A 17944-nucleotide genomic window follows, 5' to 3' on the forward strand; every position below is an offset into this window, starting at 1 on the left:
ACAAGGTAGGAAATGTGGGCCAAGCATCAGCAGACATGAATTCTGGCCTTGTCTCATCAGCCTTGCTCTCTGTCCCTTTCCCAGCCTAAGTTTCCCAGTCTGTGAAAAGGGACGGGACCCCTTGGAGGTTGAGATAGACAGACACGAGTCCTCAGTTCCCCTGTCTTCCTCCCACTGGATGAAGGGCACTCACTGAGAGTAGACTGGAAGGGCGCCTGGGCCCCAGGCTCAGCTCCTTTCCTTCCCTAAGCCTCGGTTTCCCCTCCACAAAGCAACACCTTGATTTCTGAAATCCCTCCCAGCCCTGGGAGTTCCAGGGCTTCTTTCTTACCTCTTTCTCTTCCTCCTCTTCTGGCAGTGGGCAAGCACATGTGAGTGCATATGTACATTGTAGCTGGGCATGTGGGTGCAGAGAGGTTGGGAAGGCATGCTGCAGGGACTGAGGGTGACAGGTAAGAGGACTTTGTGTGCCAGGCTGATGGTGCCTGGGGCTGTTTAATCATTAAAGGAAAGGAATGAAGCTGGGAGCGCCTCAAAGTCCAGCCTGCAGGAGACGGACACACAGATGAGCCAGGAGCGAGCAACAATGGGACCTGGAGCTTCAGAGGCGGGGGACAGGCTGGAGGCGGCTCCACAGTCAGCGCTGGGCCCTGGAGTCAGCCTGCATACCTATGACATCGTGGTGGTCGTCATCTACTTCGTGTTTGTCCTGGCCGTGGGGATCTGGGTGAGTGGCCTTGAAGCAGAGGCTGGGTAGAGAGACAGTGGCAGCTTCTCATCTGAGGCTGGGTGTGGGAGTGGGCAGAATGCTCACAGCTCCACAAAGAGCCTTCAAGCAGGACCCTTCACCTCCTTCTATAGAAGGGAAGGCTGAGGGCTATGGCTTGCCCAAGATCACACTGTGAGCCAGAAGCTGTCTAGTATATCCCCCCACCACTGACTCCTACCTCCTTACTTACCTTGTTGTCCTTATGCTCCTGCTGCCTCTGCCCCACCCATGCCTGGCTGCCCTCACTCCTGCCCTCTTCCTCATCCAAGACTCCCTACTCTGCAAAGACCTGACCCATTGCCCACCGCCATCCTGACATATGCAGTACTTCGCTGTGTCTCAGTTTCCCCATGTGGACAAGGACAGCACAAGCCACACTGTGGAACTGGAGCAATTTCATAACAAGATACCTGTAATCCCCTGGCATTGTGCCCAACTCACAGCTGGCAGGCCATAAACACCTGAGATGATCTCCTGCAGTCCTGCAGGAAAACCAGCACCTTTAGACTCTCTTTGGGGCAGATTGTGACTTGAGTCCCAGCAGTCACTGCCTAGGCTGTGGGGAGGGCAAGGACCTTATTTGTACCTCAAGCCTTCATCTGAAGAGAGAGATAAATAGTCCCTTCTTCCCAGGGCTGCTGGGAAGAACAACCAGGGGTGGGCATTTGGCGTAACTGTTCAGACGCCTACACCCCACTACGACACAGGAGTGTCTGCTTGGAGTCCCAGCTCCTGTACTTCTCACCCCTTCCCTGTTAGTGCATGTCCTAGGAGGAAGCAGATGACAGTTCGGGTGCTCAGTTCCCTGCCACTAAATGGGAGGCCTGACAGAGTTCCCACTCAGCTTCCTCTAATGACCTGGGAAAGCAGCAGAAGATGGTCTGAATGCTTGCATTCCTGTACCCACATGGGAGGCCAGGGCAGAGTTTATGATGTCTGGTTTCTGCCTCGCTCAGCCCTGGCTGTTGCAGAAATTAGAGAAGGGAACTAGCAAATAGAGAATCAACCTCTCTCTCCCTCTCTCTTTTTTCTCTCTCTCCCACATCTCTCTCTAACTCTCCCCCTTTTCACTCTCTCTTTCAAATAAGTAAATAAGTAAATATTTTTAAAATTGTTTTTATAAAAAGAAGAAAGTGCCTTGGGCACAGAGAGACTTGCTGGCTCCTGGGGGAGCTGGTTGGGAAGAGCACCAGCTCTGCTGTGACTTCAGATAAGTTCCTTCCCATCCTCCTCTATAGAGTGAATTGTCTCTGCTTACATGGGCTCCAAGAGGTGACACTGGAATGTTCAAACAGTGACATAGCAAGCACCAGGCCCTGCACCCTCACCTGTCCCTTGTCACTAAGTATTCTCCCACCGGAGGATAATTCCCTCTTCTCCTTCTCTTACGGGTTTCTCCTGTCCCAGTCTCCATCACTGGCTCTCAAGGCACATGTACAACTCAAAGCTCTGGAGGCTCTGTCCTGACTCACCCTTCCCTCTGTACCCCATAGTACCTGGCTGTGGGACAGGCATCCGGGTGGGAGAGGGCAGAGGTCAGAGAGAGGCTCTCTGGTCTTCACCTCTTGCCACTTTCTTCCCAGTCGTCCATCCGTGCAAGCCGAGGGACCATTGGCGGCTACTTCTTGGCAGGAAGATCTATGAGTTGGTGGCCGGTGAGTTCATCTCTCACCTCTCCTCCCAACCTAGTAGCTCTGCTCTCTGCTCTTCCTCCTGCATCCATGTCCTCTCTTCTGGTCTCCTGGCTAATCCACCTGCAGTTCCAGTGACCTTTTACAAAAACTTCAGACTGTCATCTCCTGGGAACCTTCCCCACTGGTCCTCTCCCTTGTCACAGAGGGACTCACAGTCCATGCCATCAGGGCTGACCTGGAAGAAACCCAGGGCTTGCAGGAGTTGGGAGGAATCCCTGGCTCCCTGGGACAAAGCTGGGGAGACTTCCTTGAGAAGGTGACACACAAGTCAGAAACTGAGAGGATGTAAGTGAGGGGAATCGAGGGGAATTTTAACACGCCCAAGGGATTGGTCCTGAAGACTTTGCCAACTCCAGGCTCTCCCAGGACGCTGTGGACAACTCCACTACAACAACTTCCTCTTCCAGAAACACGAGGAATTTGTGGGGCCATCAGCCCCAGCAGTAATGGATGCTGTCTCCATACACACCTGGCTGTGCAAAACTCAAATGCTACTTCTGTGCTTGCACACTCAACTAGTGCATTCTCTTACATTCACACTCAAACTCACATTGGCACACACTCACGGACTCACTCATAGACTCATGCATTCTCAGTGTGGCATATACCCAACCTCATACACCTTCACAGTCATACATGCACACTCTCACAGTCACACACACTCCTATCTACGCTCACACTCACCTTCACACTCACATATACATACAACATTCTTCACTCACACTCATGCATGTTCTCATACACTGACACACACTTCTCTGTACACTCCGATGCTCACACACTGATTCACACATTCTTACACATTGCATCATGAATTCTTATGCACACTTTCATAATGCTCTCAAGTTCTTATACACACTCTCACGCTTGCACACACATATGTAAACACTCATGTTCTGATACAACACAGCTACTCACATGCTAAGGAGCTCACTCACTTACACCCACACATCTGTGTTTGCTCACAAATTCACACACCCACACAGGTTCACAATCATGCACTCTCAAACTCACAGACTCAGACCTCCAGCCATCGTCTCGCTTCTTCCCTACCCTGTCTTGCTTGTCACTGCTTTCCCTGCCCATGACTGGGGATGCATTGTTAGTGCATGTACATGTATGTGAGTGAACATGCTTTAGTGGGCTATGTGTGTATATGCATATTCATGAATATTGGGTGTGCATTGTATATATGTTAAGATTATGTCTGAGTTGTGCATAAGCACATGCACATGTGTGACCATGTCTCCTTATGTGTGCATGCAGGTACATTTGCATGTGTGTGCGCATGTGTCGGCTCAGCGGTATCACAAGTGCCTTCGTGACATCAAGCCACGTTTGTTCACTTTGCACCTTTGCCCTACTCTGCTGCCTCTTCCCTGAGTTCATCAACATATTTCCTGTCTTCTTTCTATTGCCCAGGACCACTAAGACAGGAGGTTGGGGAGAAATGAGTCCTCACATTTCACAGTGAAGAAGCTGAGGCTGTGGGAGAGGAAGCAGTTTTATTGAGTTGATACAGGACACAGCTCTTCCCTTCCAACCCCCAGTCCTGCTCTCAAGGACTCCTCTAGGAATCTTCCCACACCCCAGAGCTCCTCTCTTTCTCCTCTCTCCCTCCCCAGGCAAGGATTTCACCTGCTAATGGAGGGAAAAGTGGCTGAGTGCTTAGCAGGTGCTGAGCACCATTCAGGTAGTGGATACTGAAGCTGAAACAGCAGGGCCCAGTCCTCCCTCTGCTGCTTCTTAGTTGCGGGATTTGAAGAACTCCCTGGTCTGCATCTCAACTCAGTCATCAGTAAATTGGGGATGATCACAATACCTGCCTCAAAGGGCAGTGTGTGGGTTTGAATCCATTCACCTGTTGAACATCGTGCCTGATGCGCAATGCTGTTCAAGCACCGGCTGCTGTGATTGCTGCCATTGCTCTTGGAATCACTGCCTTCCCTGTCTCAGACGAGTTGACGGTCTCCTGGAGACAACTCCCCTCAGAGGTGTCCTGGCTCCTCCCTGTGTCCTCGCCCTGGAGCCTGTAGGAACTGGGACTGCAGGGTGGGTGGGGGCAGCCAATCCTGCCCCTTTTAGGAGGTCTTGCCTTCCCCTTCCTTCTCACTGAAATCCTACATCTATCCCCAGCACCCAGACAGAGCCTCATCCTCCCTACTGGGGGCTCCTTCTTGCCTTCCTTCTTTCCTACTTTGCCGCTCACTCTCCAGGTGACATGTTGCCACTGTGTTCGTCTTCACTTTTTGCCATATTTGCTCCTTCTTCTGTGAATCAGGACTGCAAATAGTCCTCCCTCCAAATGCGTGTGGGGAGGTACTGTGTTACTGACTCAGTGCCCAGCAAGCAGCCCGGGCCCTGCAAATATTAGCTCCATGCCCATTCCTTGCTGTTTAGGCTTCACTTTTAAATGACTCTGATTAATCCTGACCCTTGACCCCACCTGTGCCTTGCAGATCGGAGCATCTCTGATGTCCAGCAATGTGGGCAGTGGCTTGTTCATTGGTCTGGCTGGGACAGGGGCTGCTAGTGGCCTTGCCGTGGGAGGCTTCGAGTGGAATGTAAGGAGGCTGACCTGGCCTGGGAAGGGAAGGGTCCAGCCCAACCCAACTCCTGACCACAGCGCTCAGAACCTTAGGGATGCTTGGGAGGTTGCAGGATGAATTGGGAACCCATTTTATAGAGGAGGAAATGAAGGCTGGGAGGAGCAGAGGGAGCATCCAAGGTCACACAAAAAGACTGGGATGAAGTCCCTGGCCACGGCTCACCCCCTGGGTGGGAGGTGGCCCCTCCATCTGGAGACCTTCTGCTCCCTCCCCCAGGCAACCTGGCTGCTCCTGGCCCTAGGCTGGGTCTTTGTCCCCGTGTACATCGCAGCCGGCGTGGTCACCATGCCACAGTACTTAAGGAAGCGATTTGGAGGCCAGAGGATCCAGGTGTACTTGTCTCTGCTGTCTCTCATCATCTACATCTTCACCAAGATCTCGGTGGGTATCCCTGCTGCTCTCAGTGAAAGCACTGAGCAGAGACAGCGGCTGAGGCTCATAGCTGAGGGGAAGCTGAGGGTCACAGACAGACAAACCAAGGCCTGATCCATGCACAGCTCCAATTCAGGCTGCCCTCACTAGTGGGGCAATCGAGGATCAATGATGTACACTTGTAAGGGAATCTAAGTCTTTATGCTTAAAAACTCACAATCATAGCACTCATTTGTTCATTTATCGTTTCATCAATTGATTCCCCATTTAGTAACCACAGGTTTATTAAGTATCCAGAAAATTAGAGTCAGAAAATAAAAGCAAAAACAAAAACAAAACCTTGGTCTTCTCTATTGAGCTAAACTCAGAAAGCAGAGCTAGGCAGGTGGCACAACTGGTCCAATTCCAGTCAAAGGAGCTGCAGCTGGAAGTCAAGGTCGGACCCTCCCCCTCTGGCCCTGCCAGGGTCTCCCTCCCTGCTGTGTCAGAGGTTCACCAAGCAGTCCTGGTTGGAGCCCTGACACACCATAGGGAACCGAGGCAGTCAGTTGCCATATCTTGAGCTGGGGATGACTCTCAGCTTGTTCTACCAATGCAGAGAACAACCCCAAGTCGGCTTAGAAGAAGTTGCATCCCGGAAATTCTCATGAACCTGCTACCATGAGCATCATCCAGGCCTTCAGAGTCTGCTAGGACCGGGGCTCTGTCGTCCTTGAGCAGTGGGCCCTGAGCAGCTGAGTGGGCCCTGCTCTTCTGAGGAGGAGTCAGCCACTCCTGGGTCCCCACGCTCTGCTCACCCCCAGTTTGCTCCTCATGTCCCCAACCTTCCGCTCCTTCCTCACCACACCTCCCTAGGCCAACAGACACCTGGCAGTGGCATGTGGTACCTGCTCTTGGTCTCAATGTAGCCACAGCAGTGTTGGCTGTGAGGTGTCCGTAGCCCCTCCCCGTCTCTGAGAGGGAGCCCAAGCATTTTATCATGGCACTCAAGGCCCGGCATCTCTACTGGGTGGTGAGGATTGAGGGAACTGCTGGGTGGGTCTGGTGAGTAACATTCCCATGCTCCCCATCAAGAGCCTTGGGGTGACTGGGCTTGGTGGGTCTCCCTCTCTGCAGACCGACATCTTCTCCGGAGCTCTGTTCATCCAGATAGCTTTGGGCTGGGACCTGTATCTCTCCACGGTGATCCTGCTGGTGGTCACGGCAGTCTACACCATCGCAGGTGGGTTGGAGGGTGGGTCACGGTGTTGTGCAGACACTGACAGTAAGCCAGGGAAGGCAGGGAAGCTTCAGCTGGACATAGTCACCAAGAGATTGCCTGAAACAGTCAGAGCTGGAGGGACATGCTGAAACAGGGTGCCAGAGCAAGAGGACATCTTGGAGGAGGAGGCTGAGTGACACAAAAGGGCAGAAATGGGAGATGGGTCCAGTAAAGATGCCTGAAAGACACAAGGCAGCAAGGTAGAGGTTAGGGGGCTGTGATCTGAACCATAGTTGCCACGAACAGCCCAGGCAAAAACCTGCCTTCACCGGTCTTCTAAAACCAGTCGTGCAAGGCTGGGCATGCCCAGAGGACAGTGCAGAACAGACTCGCTTAGACTCAGACCAAGAAGCGTGTGTTCCTGTAGAAGCTCATGGTACGATGCTCTCAGGAAACTGGACCGCAGGAAGCTATGATCATAGCCACACGCTGCCAGGAACAGAGCTAACTGGATGCTTGGCTGTGGTCAACCCAGAACACTGGCTGTGGGAAAGGCAGGAAGCCAGAGTTCACCCACCAAGAAGGCTCTGTGTTTCTCTGGTGTACCCAATGTGGCCAGGCTCAGGGCAGGAAGCAGAGGGAGGCCCCTGTGGGTGCTGATGAATGAGCCCTCTGCTTTGGTCCCAGGGGGCCTCATGGCTGTGATCTACACAGACGCACTGCAGACGCTGATCATGGTTGTGGGAGCCCTGGTCCTCATGTTTCTGGGTAAGCAAGCAGTGGCTGCACACTTCCCTCTCACCCCATATTCCTCTCTGGGGTGGCTTTGAAGGAAGCTCCCACAGCTCAGAGCCTTGTCCTCTCTTCTGAAAACCTGGGGTCTCAGTGGGGTGGCACACCTGTCTTCCTCACTGTGTCTGTTCCCACAGGCTTTCAGGAGGTAGGCTGGTACCCAGGCCTGCAAGAGCGGTACAGGCTGGCCATCCCTAATGTCACAGTCCCCAATACCACCTGTCACCTCCCACGGCCAGACGCCTTCCACATGCTTCGAGACCCTGTGAGCGGGGACATTCCATGGCCAGGTCTCATTTTTGGACTTACGGTGCTGGCCACGTGGTGCTGGTGCACGGACCAGGTAATGCCCCCAGGCCGACCCATCAGGAAGCTCAGAGAAGGTGGGCACCGGAGGCACCGAGGGGTGGGCCTCATCCTGGGCTTGAAGGAGGGCAGTGGGTGACAGGAGGGCAGGGCTCACCATGCACCTGCCCTGTTCAGGTCATCGTGCAGCGGTCGCTCTCCGCCAAGAGTCTGTCCCATGCCAAGGGAGGCTCCGTGCTAGGGGGCTACCTGAAAATCATGCCCACGTTCTTCATCGTCATGCCTGGCATGATCAGCCGGGCCCTGTACCCAGGTGAGAGTCTGCCCTGCTCTTGGGCAGGTGGGGAGTGGGGTGGACAAGGTGCCCTGGGCAATGCTGGACAGACCCAAGGCTTGTTTTAGTGATGAGAGCAGAGGCCAGATCTGGGTTTTGTGGGTCAAACCCACACACACATCAGTGCAAGAAACTTATGACAATTATATCTTAAAACCCTGCATCCATTTCTTGTGTGGAAAACCCCATAAGGTGTCCTTGGCAGCTCCCAAGGGCGTTTGTTTGCCTTTATCATCACGCAGTGCCTGGAGGTTGGTATGGTGGCACTGCAAGTTAAGCCAATGCTTGGGATGCCTGCATCCTTTATCAGAGTGCTGGTTCCATCCTGGCTACTTTGCTTGCTGCTAATGTGCCTGGGAAAGTACAGGAAACTGGCAGAAGCACTTGAGTCTCTGCCAACCATGTGGGAGACCAGGATGGAGTTCTACGTTGAGCTTTGTCCATTTCCAGCTGATGAAGCCATATGGGGAGTGAACCAGTGGACAGAAGACCTCTGTGTCTCTTCCTTCTTCTCTCCTGCTCTCTATCTGTCTCCCTCTCTCCTATTTCTCCTCTTTCTCTTCTCTCTCTTCCAGAGAAATAAGTAAATCCTTACAAATATATAAGACCTGATACTCAAAGAACTCCCAAGTTTGCATGGTAGAACACAAGAAACTTTGCCCAGCACCCAGGCTTCATGGTCACTGCCAGCATCTTCAGGAGTTGAAGAGCATGTAGGCCTGCTGAGAAGGCCCTTGATCCCACTGCTCTGTTACCACTTTCTCTGCAGATGAGGTGGGCTGTGTGGACCCTGACATCTGCCAGAGGGTCTGTGGGGCCAGAGTGGGATGTTCCAATATTGCTTACCCCAAGCTGGTCATGGAGCTTATGCCCATTGGTGAGTCCTATCTCCCCCTTGAACCTCCTCCAGTCTCCATGCCCAGCAGGGATTGTACCAAGAGCGGGTGGGAAGAGAGAAGAGAAATATCTCCACACTCCCGCTTCACTATGTACCTGTACACAGCCACATGTGGCCCCTGTGCTGGGAAGGGACTGACGATGCTGGCAGGTACTTAAGGTACAGCTGAGGGACCAACACCTGTGCCTGGATCCTGCTGTCCCCAAAATCTCAGCTATGTGGAGGGTGTAAAGCAATGTCACTGGGCTGTGACTCAGCCTGGGAAGAGCCAAGGATGGGGAAATCTTCCAAAGGGGAGGAAAGTTGAATTCCAGGAATAACCCAAGCAGACCTGTGTTTGACTCCCATCCAGCTGGGAGTCCTCTGCGGGGTGGAATTAACCCGGTCGATCACGGAGAGGGGTTGAGTACCCAGAGAAAGTGGAGAAAGTGCAGGAGGGGAACAGGACACTGACGGGACCAAGGGTGGCATTCTTTTCCGAGTTCCAGAGGTTTCTAACTGTGCTAGTCAGGTGGGTGAAGGGTCACCCCGGCCCCTTGTCTTGGGGTAGAAGCAAGCCCAGGAGGATACAGATCTGCCACAGGGATCATTGGCACTTCCACAGCCAGTTCCTGACAGCAAGTAACACCCAGTTTCTGCCTCCGAGAACCGGGCAGTCACTCCACACCGCAACACTGACTATTAACAGTCACAGTGGGTTGTTGGATTTCTTATCTGTGCAGGGTGGGCTTCCCCCACTCCAGGATTCTCTGCAGGTTTCCTCACTCCAAACTCCTGGCCCTGTGTGATGCTGCGAGCCAGTGCTAAGGAAGCAGCTGCCTGCTCATAGCCCCTCTCTGCCAGGTCTGCGGGGCCTGATGATCGCCGTGATGATGGCTGCCCTCATGAGCTCACTCACCTCCACCTTCAACAGCAGCAGCACGTTGTTTGCCATCGACATTTGGCGGCGTCTCCGCAGGAAGGCCACGGAGCAGGAGCTGATGGTGGTGGGCAGGTGCGCTGGCCCTTGCTTCGCTCCCTCCAGGCTGCTCCTCCCTGCGGGATGAGCACCCCTTGCCCTCTGTTTCTCCTCTCCTCCACTCAGGAGACGGTGGCTAAAGGCCCTGGCCGGGCAGGACCATTTCTCTACAGTGTCCTTAAGAAGATCCCATAAGTCTCCACGGGGTGGGGGAGCCCTCTGAGATCTTTGCTTGGTAGCTAACACGGCCTGTGGACAAGGATTGCTTATCTCACCCTCCCCCCCACTCACATACACACAACCTGTAGATTAGATGGATGTCACGCCTTTCGCTCCCTCCCTTTGCCCTCACAGCCCTGCTGCCTGCTCAGCCAGGAGTGACCAGCTAAGATCTGAGCAAGAAGAGAGGAATGAGCAGAGGGGGTCTACATGGATTCCCACTGTGCTCATGGAGACTGGAAAGAGCGTGGGAGGCAGGGAACAGGTGTGCAGAGACATTTCAAGGGAAGCAGTTCTTATCTCTTGGCACGCTGCTTAGCCTGGCAGGCACTTATCTGATCCATTAGTGGGATTTGGACTCCATCTAGTGGTCATTTCTATCATTGCATCAAGCCCTGCAGCAAAAAAAAAAAAAAAAAATTAAAAAAAAAATCGCAGTTCAGGAATACTTTGGGGATTTAGGCTCAGGTCAAGGTCAGTTGAGGAGGAGTCTGGATAAGAATATGGATTTGTTCCCTGAAGCACAATGCCATTTTCAAGGACAGTAGGTCAGAGCCGAAGGAGCCTGCTCCATGCAGGGTTGGGACTTAAAACACAAGGAAAAGCTTCTGAAGCAGAGACCAAAGGACTTGTCCTGCGTGGGTGGGAGGTGTGGAGCCTGATGCGAACAGCAGGTGAATGGCATGACCTTGAAAGCATCTGATGAAAATGCCAAGGTCTTAGCCTTCTGGGGTTTAGGGGTTCTGAAGTTCTGGTGTTCTGGGGTTTCAGCAGCCTTGATTTCTGAAACTTAGTGTCTGGGATTCTGGCCTTCTGACTTCAGTTTCCGTGACCATGCATCCCCTCCCCTGCTCTTTGCCTTTCTGAGTCCCAGTGCCTCACCTTCCCTGGTTTGTGCCAGGCCAGTCCAAGGCACCCGGCAGTGCGCTGTGCTCTCCCTGGCAGGGTGTTTGTGGTGTTCCTGGTGGTCGTCAGCATCCTCTGGATCCCCCTCATCCAGAGCTCCAACAGTGGGCAGCTCTTTGACTACATCCAGTCTGTCACCAGCTACCTTGCTCCGCCCATCACTGCCCTCTTCCTGCTGGCCATCTTCTGCAAGCGGGTCACAGAGCCGGTGAGTGCCACACACCTGTTTCCGCCACCCCTGTGGCTCAGGGTCTGGAGCCTCCGTCTGTAGATGGCCTATAGCTTCTGCCCACGGTGTCAGAGCGAGATTCATTCATGCCACACCAGGAGTGCAGTGGTACAGCTTTCACAAAGGTCACCCAGCCCCCAGGGCCAGAGGTGATCTAGCTGATAAGTAAGACATGAGCACAGGCTCCAGGGAGGGTGTCAGGAAGGACGTCCTGGGCGGAGTGACATTGAGCTGAGCAGTGTTCCAGGCACAAGGGCTAGCATGAGAGAGAACACAGCAGACAGGAAGCTCTCCAGGGTCTGTCCCATCTCCAGCGCTCCACTGTCCTGTGTGTGAGCAAACGGACGGCAGTGACAGTGATGGCGGGCAGGTGTGAACTCACAGGGTGCCTGCACACGTCACTCACATGGCCACGCTGACAGCTGATGCTGCGGAGGAAGCTGGAGGGACCACGACCGGAGAGCTGGTGAGTGCTGGGACCACTAGCAGGCCCCAGTCCACAGGCGCAGCTCCACAAGGACACCACGAGAGCTCAAGCTCACCTCTTTCTGACCGCCTCTCTAAGCCACATGTCCTCCCTGGGTAGAGCTCTGATCTCCTAGCACACAGCATAACCTCCACATTGAGTTCTGGGGGCTTGTCAAGTGGTGACCAGCGCCTCATTTGTTAAAATAGACGACGTCTTCGGACTCTTACATACCTGGTGGGAACAGGTACAGGTTAGGGCCAAATGATGCTGTAAGTGAAGACGTGAGAGGTGCTAACACCCCCCCGCCACACACACACACACACACACACACACACACACACACACACACAAGGAAGGGGATCCTGGTGTTTTCTGTGTATTATCAAAGCTTACTCTACTCCTGCTGTACACATAGCAGCCGCTACTCTGCGGTCTCAGCTCTGACAGGTGCTCACTGGGCGGGGTTGGGAAGGGGATTGGCTTACTCTGTGTCTCTCCACAGGGGGCTTTCTGGGGCCTCATGTTTGGCCTGGGAGTGGGGCTTGTGCGCATGATCCTCGAGTTCTGCTTGCCGGCCCCCGCCTGTGGGGAGGTGGACCGGAGGCCTGCGGTGCTGAAGGACTTCCACTACCTGTACTTCGCGCTGCTCCTGTGCGGGCTCACGGCCATCGTCATCATCGCCGTCAGCCTCTGCACAGCCCCCATCCCTGAGGAAAAGGCAAGTGGTGCGTCCCACCGGGCCCAGTGCCAGGAACTGGCCTTCTGCGGGTTGGGTCCCCGGTCTTTGTGGTCACCGGGCTGGGAGTCCCCCAGTGGAAAGTGGTGTATCAGTTGAGCAGTCTGTGCTGCAGCGCCAAAGCGGGATGGTCACTGCCTGTGTCTGTCCGCGGGCGAGGCGAGGGGCGCCACAGGGTGCCTGGCCACACAGAAGTAGAGCGCAGCGCCCAGCTCTAGTGGGACTAACCTGAGGACCAGCCTGGCCTGACAAGGTCACCTTAAATTGAGCCTTGAAGACGGAGTGGGGATTTCGTTGTTAGACAATAAGTACATAAATACAATAAGCCGAGTCTTCCATGTGAAGGGGTCCTCATCTTCCGCAGTCTTAGCGATCTAGGTGGGACACCCCACGAGGGAAGCTGCTTTTCCCTCAGACCACACATGAGCTTGCCCGTACTGTCCTGGCTGAGTGCCCCAGACCAGGCGGCTTCAACCACAGGCATCGCGGCCCCACAGCCTGTGAGGGCCGAGGCCCCGGTGTCTGCACAGCTGCCCTGTCTGGACCTTGTGGAAGCTGCCTTCTCTCCGTGGCCCCGTGGGGCTTCCTGTGCACGCCCATGACTGAAACCCATCTTTGAAAACCACCAGCCACATTGGACTCAGGCCCTCTTCTGACCTCACTTAGCCTGCATCTTACCAATTCAAGATTCCATTGCCAAATGCAACCATGTACTGAGTCAACCTGTGGGGTTTTGGGGGATATGACTGAGCCCACAGCAAAGGCCATGGTGGAGATCAGTCACCCCACCCCCCAATTGTGGGGGTCGGACTCATTTGCAATGGCCCCTGTGTGTGGTGCCTTGGGGTTTGCAGCCTGACCCTGTGTCCATGGATTTGATGAGTTCTATGGCAAGCAGAGTATTCACTGTGGCCTTAGGGAGCTCCCTCCTGCACCCCAGTATTCCAGTTCCTCCCAACTGGCACTGCAGTCTGTCCCAAGTGCAAGTCCTTCCTGGGACCTGCTCTCCTTCAGTCGCCACTGCCTCTCTCTCCTCTCTCGCCAGCAGACTTTGGCGAAGGATGGCTCCTCCTCAGGCCCCTCTTCCTGCCTCTGGTCTTTTTCTCTCGTCTCCGTTCATGGTAGCCTGGCTGCCATCCCGAGCAGTGCACAGATATCTCTCTCACCGACAACTGACAACTTCTTGCTGATAAAATCAGTGGGCATTCCTCCATCTTCCTCAAGTTCTGACCACGTCCTGCTCCCAATGCGCTCTTCATTTCCCTCCCTGGATGTTCTCCCTTCTGAGTTCCTGCTATGCTCTCCTCTCTCTCTTCTGACTTCTTCATGGGCTTACATATAAGTAGGAACCCACCTGTGGCTGTAATGCTTCTCACTCCTCAGTGCCCCTGGATCTGAATTCAACAACTTTCTACATAAAGATCATACTTGATTCTCTATCTCCAGCCAAACCCTCTGCCCCGAAAACTAAAAACTTCCCCCAGATCTGACCACTCTCTGGTGACACAGAGACACAACTCACAAGTTGTTACAGCCACACAGCACGAATGTGAAGTAAGGCTCTGGGAGAGAGGTGGACAAACTGGCCATGCTCCCATGATGCCAGGGGGAGGGAAGCCTGAGCCAGGGACAGCTGCACACACTTGGTTCAACACGCCACAACGAGCCTTGTTGCAAAGGAGATGGCTCGGAGCTTGCAGCTGAGTGCACCAGCTCTGACATCAGCCAGAGAACTGATCGTGCTTGCTGCTGTGGAGTTATCAAACGCGACAAGATGGCAAGCCAGCAGAAACGTGCAGGGGACCCAGCTTTACTGCTCCTCGCCTGGGTCCCATGGACTCTGCGAATGAATCCTCTGTTTTGCACGCTTATATATCCTCCTTCTGCCCCCTGAAGCTCCCTCACAAGTGATAAAACCTACTCCTGGTCCCCTGAAAGGGTCCCACCACCCATGCTGTCTTCCAGAGCAGGTGAGTTCTCCCTGCCCACTCATCTGGCACATTCCATCAGTCACTGTGGTCAATAGATTTCATCTTCTCGTTGTTCCTTAGGCTGCACCCTCCTACCTGTTGTGTGGAGCACTTGGGATTTCTCACATCATTTCTACAATAGCTCCCACCCTCGATTTCACCCCAAAGGACCTTTTCAGATCTGTGGTGGTTCTCCATTGCCAGTGTTCTCCAATGCTTTAGACTTCTTTTAAAGCATTGCCTCTGGTGCCAACCTTCCAAGACTTGGCTTTCAGGCACTTGCCTCCCTGTCCAGTCTCATTTCTCCCCATCTGTGAGCTCCCGTGCCTGACTCCTGTGCCTGACTCCTGCCTGACTCCTGCCTGACTCTCGCCTGAATTCCAGCACCCAGCACAAGTCTGGCATAGAGCAGGTGCTCGTAAAATGTTCCTATTTCAAGATCAGAGTTCAGATCTGGGCCTGCCAGCTCCCAGCCCTGGTCTGACTGCTGGTGCTCCTTTCTGGTGCTCTAATAATAACCCATGGATTGGGCCCTCTTTGCCTGCAGCTTCTCTCCAAAGGCAAGAGACTCTAAACAGTGTTTGCTGTCCTCCAGCTTGCTCGCCTGACCTGGTGGACCCGTGAGTGTCCCCACCCTGGATTACAAGAGGAGGTCTTTGAGAGCTCTCTGGGGACATCAGAGAGGCCAGTGGAGGAGTGCCCTGGTGGAAGCGGAGCAGCAGAGAACTCCAGCCAGGGCAAGGAGCAGCCGGGAGGTAGGCTGGCGCCACATGGTAGGGGAATGCACATCGCAGAAGAGCAACAGCAGACATCATGCTGGGCCTGCTAAGACTCGATTCAGGGACCACTGGGGATAGGGTCTCTGAGGAAGCCCCCTAAATATCACTCTTCCTCCATTTTTTAAAACAAGTATATCAGACTACTTGAAGAAAAAAAAGACAGATGAGAAAGACAAGTGGGAATGAAAATATTGTCCTCACTACTGATAAAGTATAGGATGGGAGATCTGGTTTATATTCATGAGGAAGCATACTTCCTAACACTGAACCCCAGCATCAGACAGACGCATGCATCCAGTTACCCCCAGATCCAGCCCTGGGCACAGCTTAGGTCTTAGAAGGAAGGAGTCGCTAAAGCTAGAACTCCCTCCCTATCTTTCCCAAATCTACCAAGAGGGAAAGTCCTTTGCCCCACCCTCCCACCCCCCAAGCTGAATGGGTGCCCAGGAAGGCAGAGGTGTCACCTGCTGAGTGTTGTGCACTAGGCTTAGTAATTCTGTCCATCACCATCCAGAGTCAAGCGCAGCTGAGTGTGCATGCAGGCGTGTGTGTCTCCACCAGGTTCCCTCACAAGCACCAGGCCCTTGGTGCCTCCTGCAGTTGCTGATAGGCCACACACGCTCTGCCTCCTAGAGGTCCTTCCATGAGTTAGAATTGCCCATTAATCACATTCACTTTAAGACCATGTAGTACCCAAAGCTGAATTTGATTATAGGACAAAATGTATCTATTCTGGACATGATAGTAGGTATCAGTGGATGATGGCATTATAGAGACTTTCTAATTATAAAACATTTTAGGAAAATTTTCAGACTTCAGAAAGTCCTTGCGCTTGTGATTGGCAAATGCCACACATTTCAAGTCCTGAGGTTGTGCCCTGCTTCAGTGAGAGGAGGTCTTAGCACTGGCACAGGGTGGGCTGGGGTGCCCCAGCAGCTGCCTTCTGTCATGGGATTGGCCAGAACTCCATCAGGGCCTCAGCCAACATCTTAGTTCTAGCTTTTGGTGTGTCAAACTTGGATTGATTAAGGAAAGTTCCAAGCATAGACAAGATTATCGCAACATTGGTTAGTGAACCAGGTACTAAACCCTGTAAAACTTGGAGCTTTTGAAAAGAGCATTGTGAGAATAGACTGGATGAGGCAGCTGCCAAGAGAAGGAGAACAGAGGAAGGGAAGAGCTGCACAGGTAATGCCCTGAGAGAGAAGAATGGGTCGACTTGTACCTTCCCACCATTGACTTCCAGAAGCAGAATGAATAGCGTGGCTGAATGCTATGAAACCTCTGACCCCATTCGATGGGGACACCTGCTGCAGAGCAGGGTGTTTGTCATGGATGCAGCTGACTGAGAAAGAGCGTGCCACTCAGCAGCTGAGTGCTTAGGGTGTGGCCTCGGCCAGCTGAAGGCAGAGCTGGCCCTGCCTGGTTCAGAGGTGCCCTCCGTCCTGAGTCAGACATGGCTCAAGTGTGCTTTGAATCTGGGCAAATCGTGTGATGCCTCCTGGGCATGCACCTTTGAAGCAACGAGATGCTTCTGCTATCTGCCCGGAGGCTGAAGCCAGTGTCGGAGCTCAGCGTGCAGTCAACACTCAGCATCCAGCCTGTGCTTTGCAAAAAGCATCCCCCGCCGCCTGGGCATTCTCACCCCTTCCTTGATTTCTCATCATTTCTCCTTCTCTTTCTCTCTTTACTTCCCTTGCCTATCCTTTCATCTCCCTTTCCCCTCTGTTTTTTTCCCCTTTGCAGCCCTATGCAGGTCCTGGGGAAAGCTGCTCTGGAGCTGGTTCTGTGGGCTCTCTAGGAACCCAGAGCAGACCCTGAGCCCATCAGAGAAGGCTGCCCTTGAGCAGAAGCTGACCAGCATCGAGGAGGAGCCGCTCTGGAGGAGTGTCTGTGACATCAACGCCGTGATCCTGCTGGCCATCAACATCTTCCTCTGGGGCTACTTTGCATGACTCCACAGACCTGTCGTTCACCAAGACAGGGGAAACATGGCCCAACCTTGGCCAGCCACAGAGACAGGCTGTCTTTCCCCCTGCTGTCCAGACTGGAAGCCACAGAGGCTGAGCCCCTGAAGAGCAGCACCTGCAATCTGCTCAGTTGACAAGTGGAGAAATGGAGGCCCAGGGAGAGCACTCGGTTGGCTCAAGGTCATACAGCAGGAATCACCCTGGGCCTTGGGACTCCAATTCTCTATTACATTGCCTTACATGTCTACCTCAAAAGCACTGTCTCTACCCTCCTGTGAAGACTATTTAGAAACGTTCACTGAAGTTAGAAAAGAATATAAGAATTTGTAAAAAAAAAAAAAAAATTCACATGTTCCCATTTTCCCATTTTCTCTACTTGTGTATCCACTCTACTTCCAAGATCCATGGGAACTATTTGCAGCACACATGAGGGTCTTGGGTTTTTCTTGGTGATTCCACAGTGGTGATGGTCAGACCCAAAAAACTAAGAGGAATTTGCACATAGTAGCAGCTGGTATTGTAGGGAGGGGACTCTTGAACAAAGGACTGTCATTTGTTCAAACTGTGTCTACTCCTGCTCTCAAACTCCAGTATGCATATTGCTGCTGCCACACCACAAAGTCTTAGGTTATAGTGGTACAGAGACTTGCTGAACACAAGTCACCACTCTGTACTGCAGGTTAAGCCCAGCATTGGGCAGCATGGCCAGTCTAGAGCCTCTATTTAGGCCTCC

General features: G+C 53.3%; 1 protein-coding gene across 1 annotated transcript; it reads left to right on the forward strand.

Moving 5' to 3' along the window:
- The first annotated feature begins 538 nt into the window (after nt 1-538).
- Nucleotides 539-17464, forward strand: SLC5A9 (solute carrier family 5 member 9). Its single transcript, XM_004598488.2, has 14 exons — nt 539-727; nt 2353-2424; nt 4923-5027; nt 5289-5453; nt 6561-6666; nt 7333-7413; nt 7575-7780; nt 7921-8056; nt 8847-8954; nt 9819-9969; nt 11098-11266; nt 12259-12474; nt 15058-15217; nt 16988-17464. Exons 1-14 carry the CDS (start codon nt 566-568, stop codon nt 17194-17196), a joined length of 2046 nt encoding a protein of 681 aa, XP_004598545.2. The 5' UTR covers nt 539-565; the 3' UTR covers nt 17197-17464.
- The last annotated feature ends 480 nt before the right edge of the window (nt 17465-17944 follow it).

Source organism: Ochotona princeps, chromosome 2 (genome assembly GCF_030435755.1).
Source record: "Ochotona princeps isolate mOchPri1 chromosome 2, mOchPri1.hap1, whole genome shotgun sequence".
Lineage (NCBI taxonomy): Eukaryota > Metazoa > Chordata > Mammalia > Lagomorpha > Ochotonidae > Ochotona > Ochotona princeps.

What these genes read in the sequence shown, in the direction of transcription:
- SLC5A9 (XM_004598488.2), top strand. Translation starts at nt 566, where the DNA reads ATGAGCCAGGAGCGAGCAACAATGGGACCTGGAGCTTCAGAGGCGGGG. An exon ending in TCCTGGCCGTGGGGATCTGG is followed by an intron (nt 728 to 2,352) that starts GTGAGTGGCCTT and finishes CTTTCTTCCCAG; the next exon opens with TCGTCCATCCGTGCAAGCCG. An exon ending in TGGGAGGCTTCGAGTGGAAT is followed by an intron (nt 5,028 to 5,288) that starts GTAAGGAGGCTG and finishes TCCCTCCCCCAG; the next exon opens with GCAACCTGGCTGCTCCTGGC.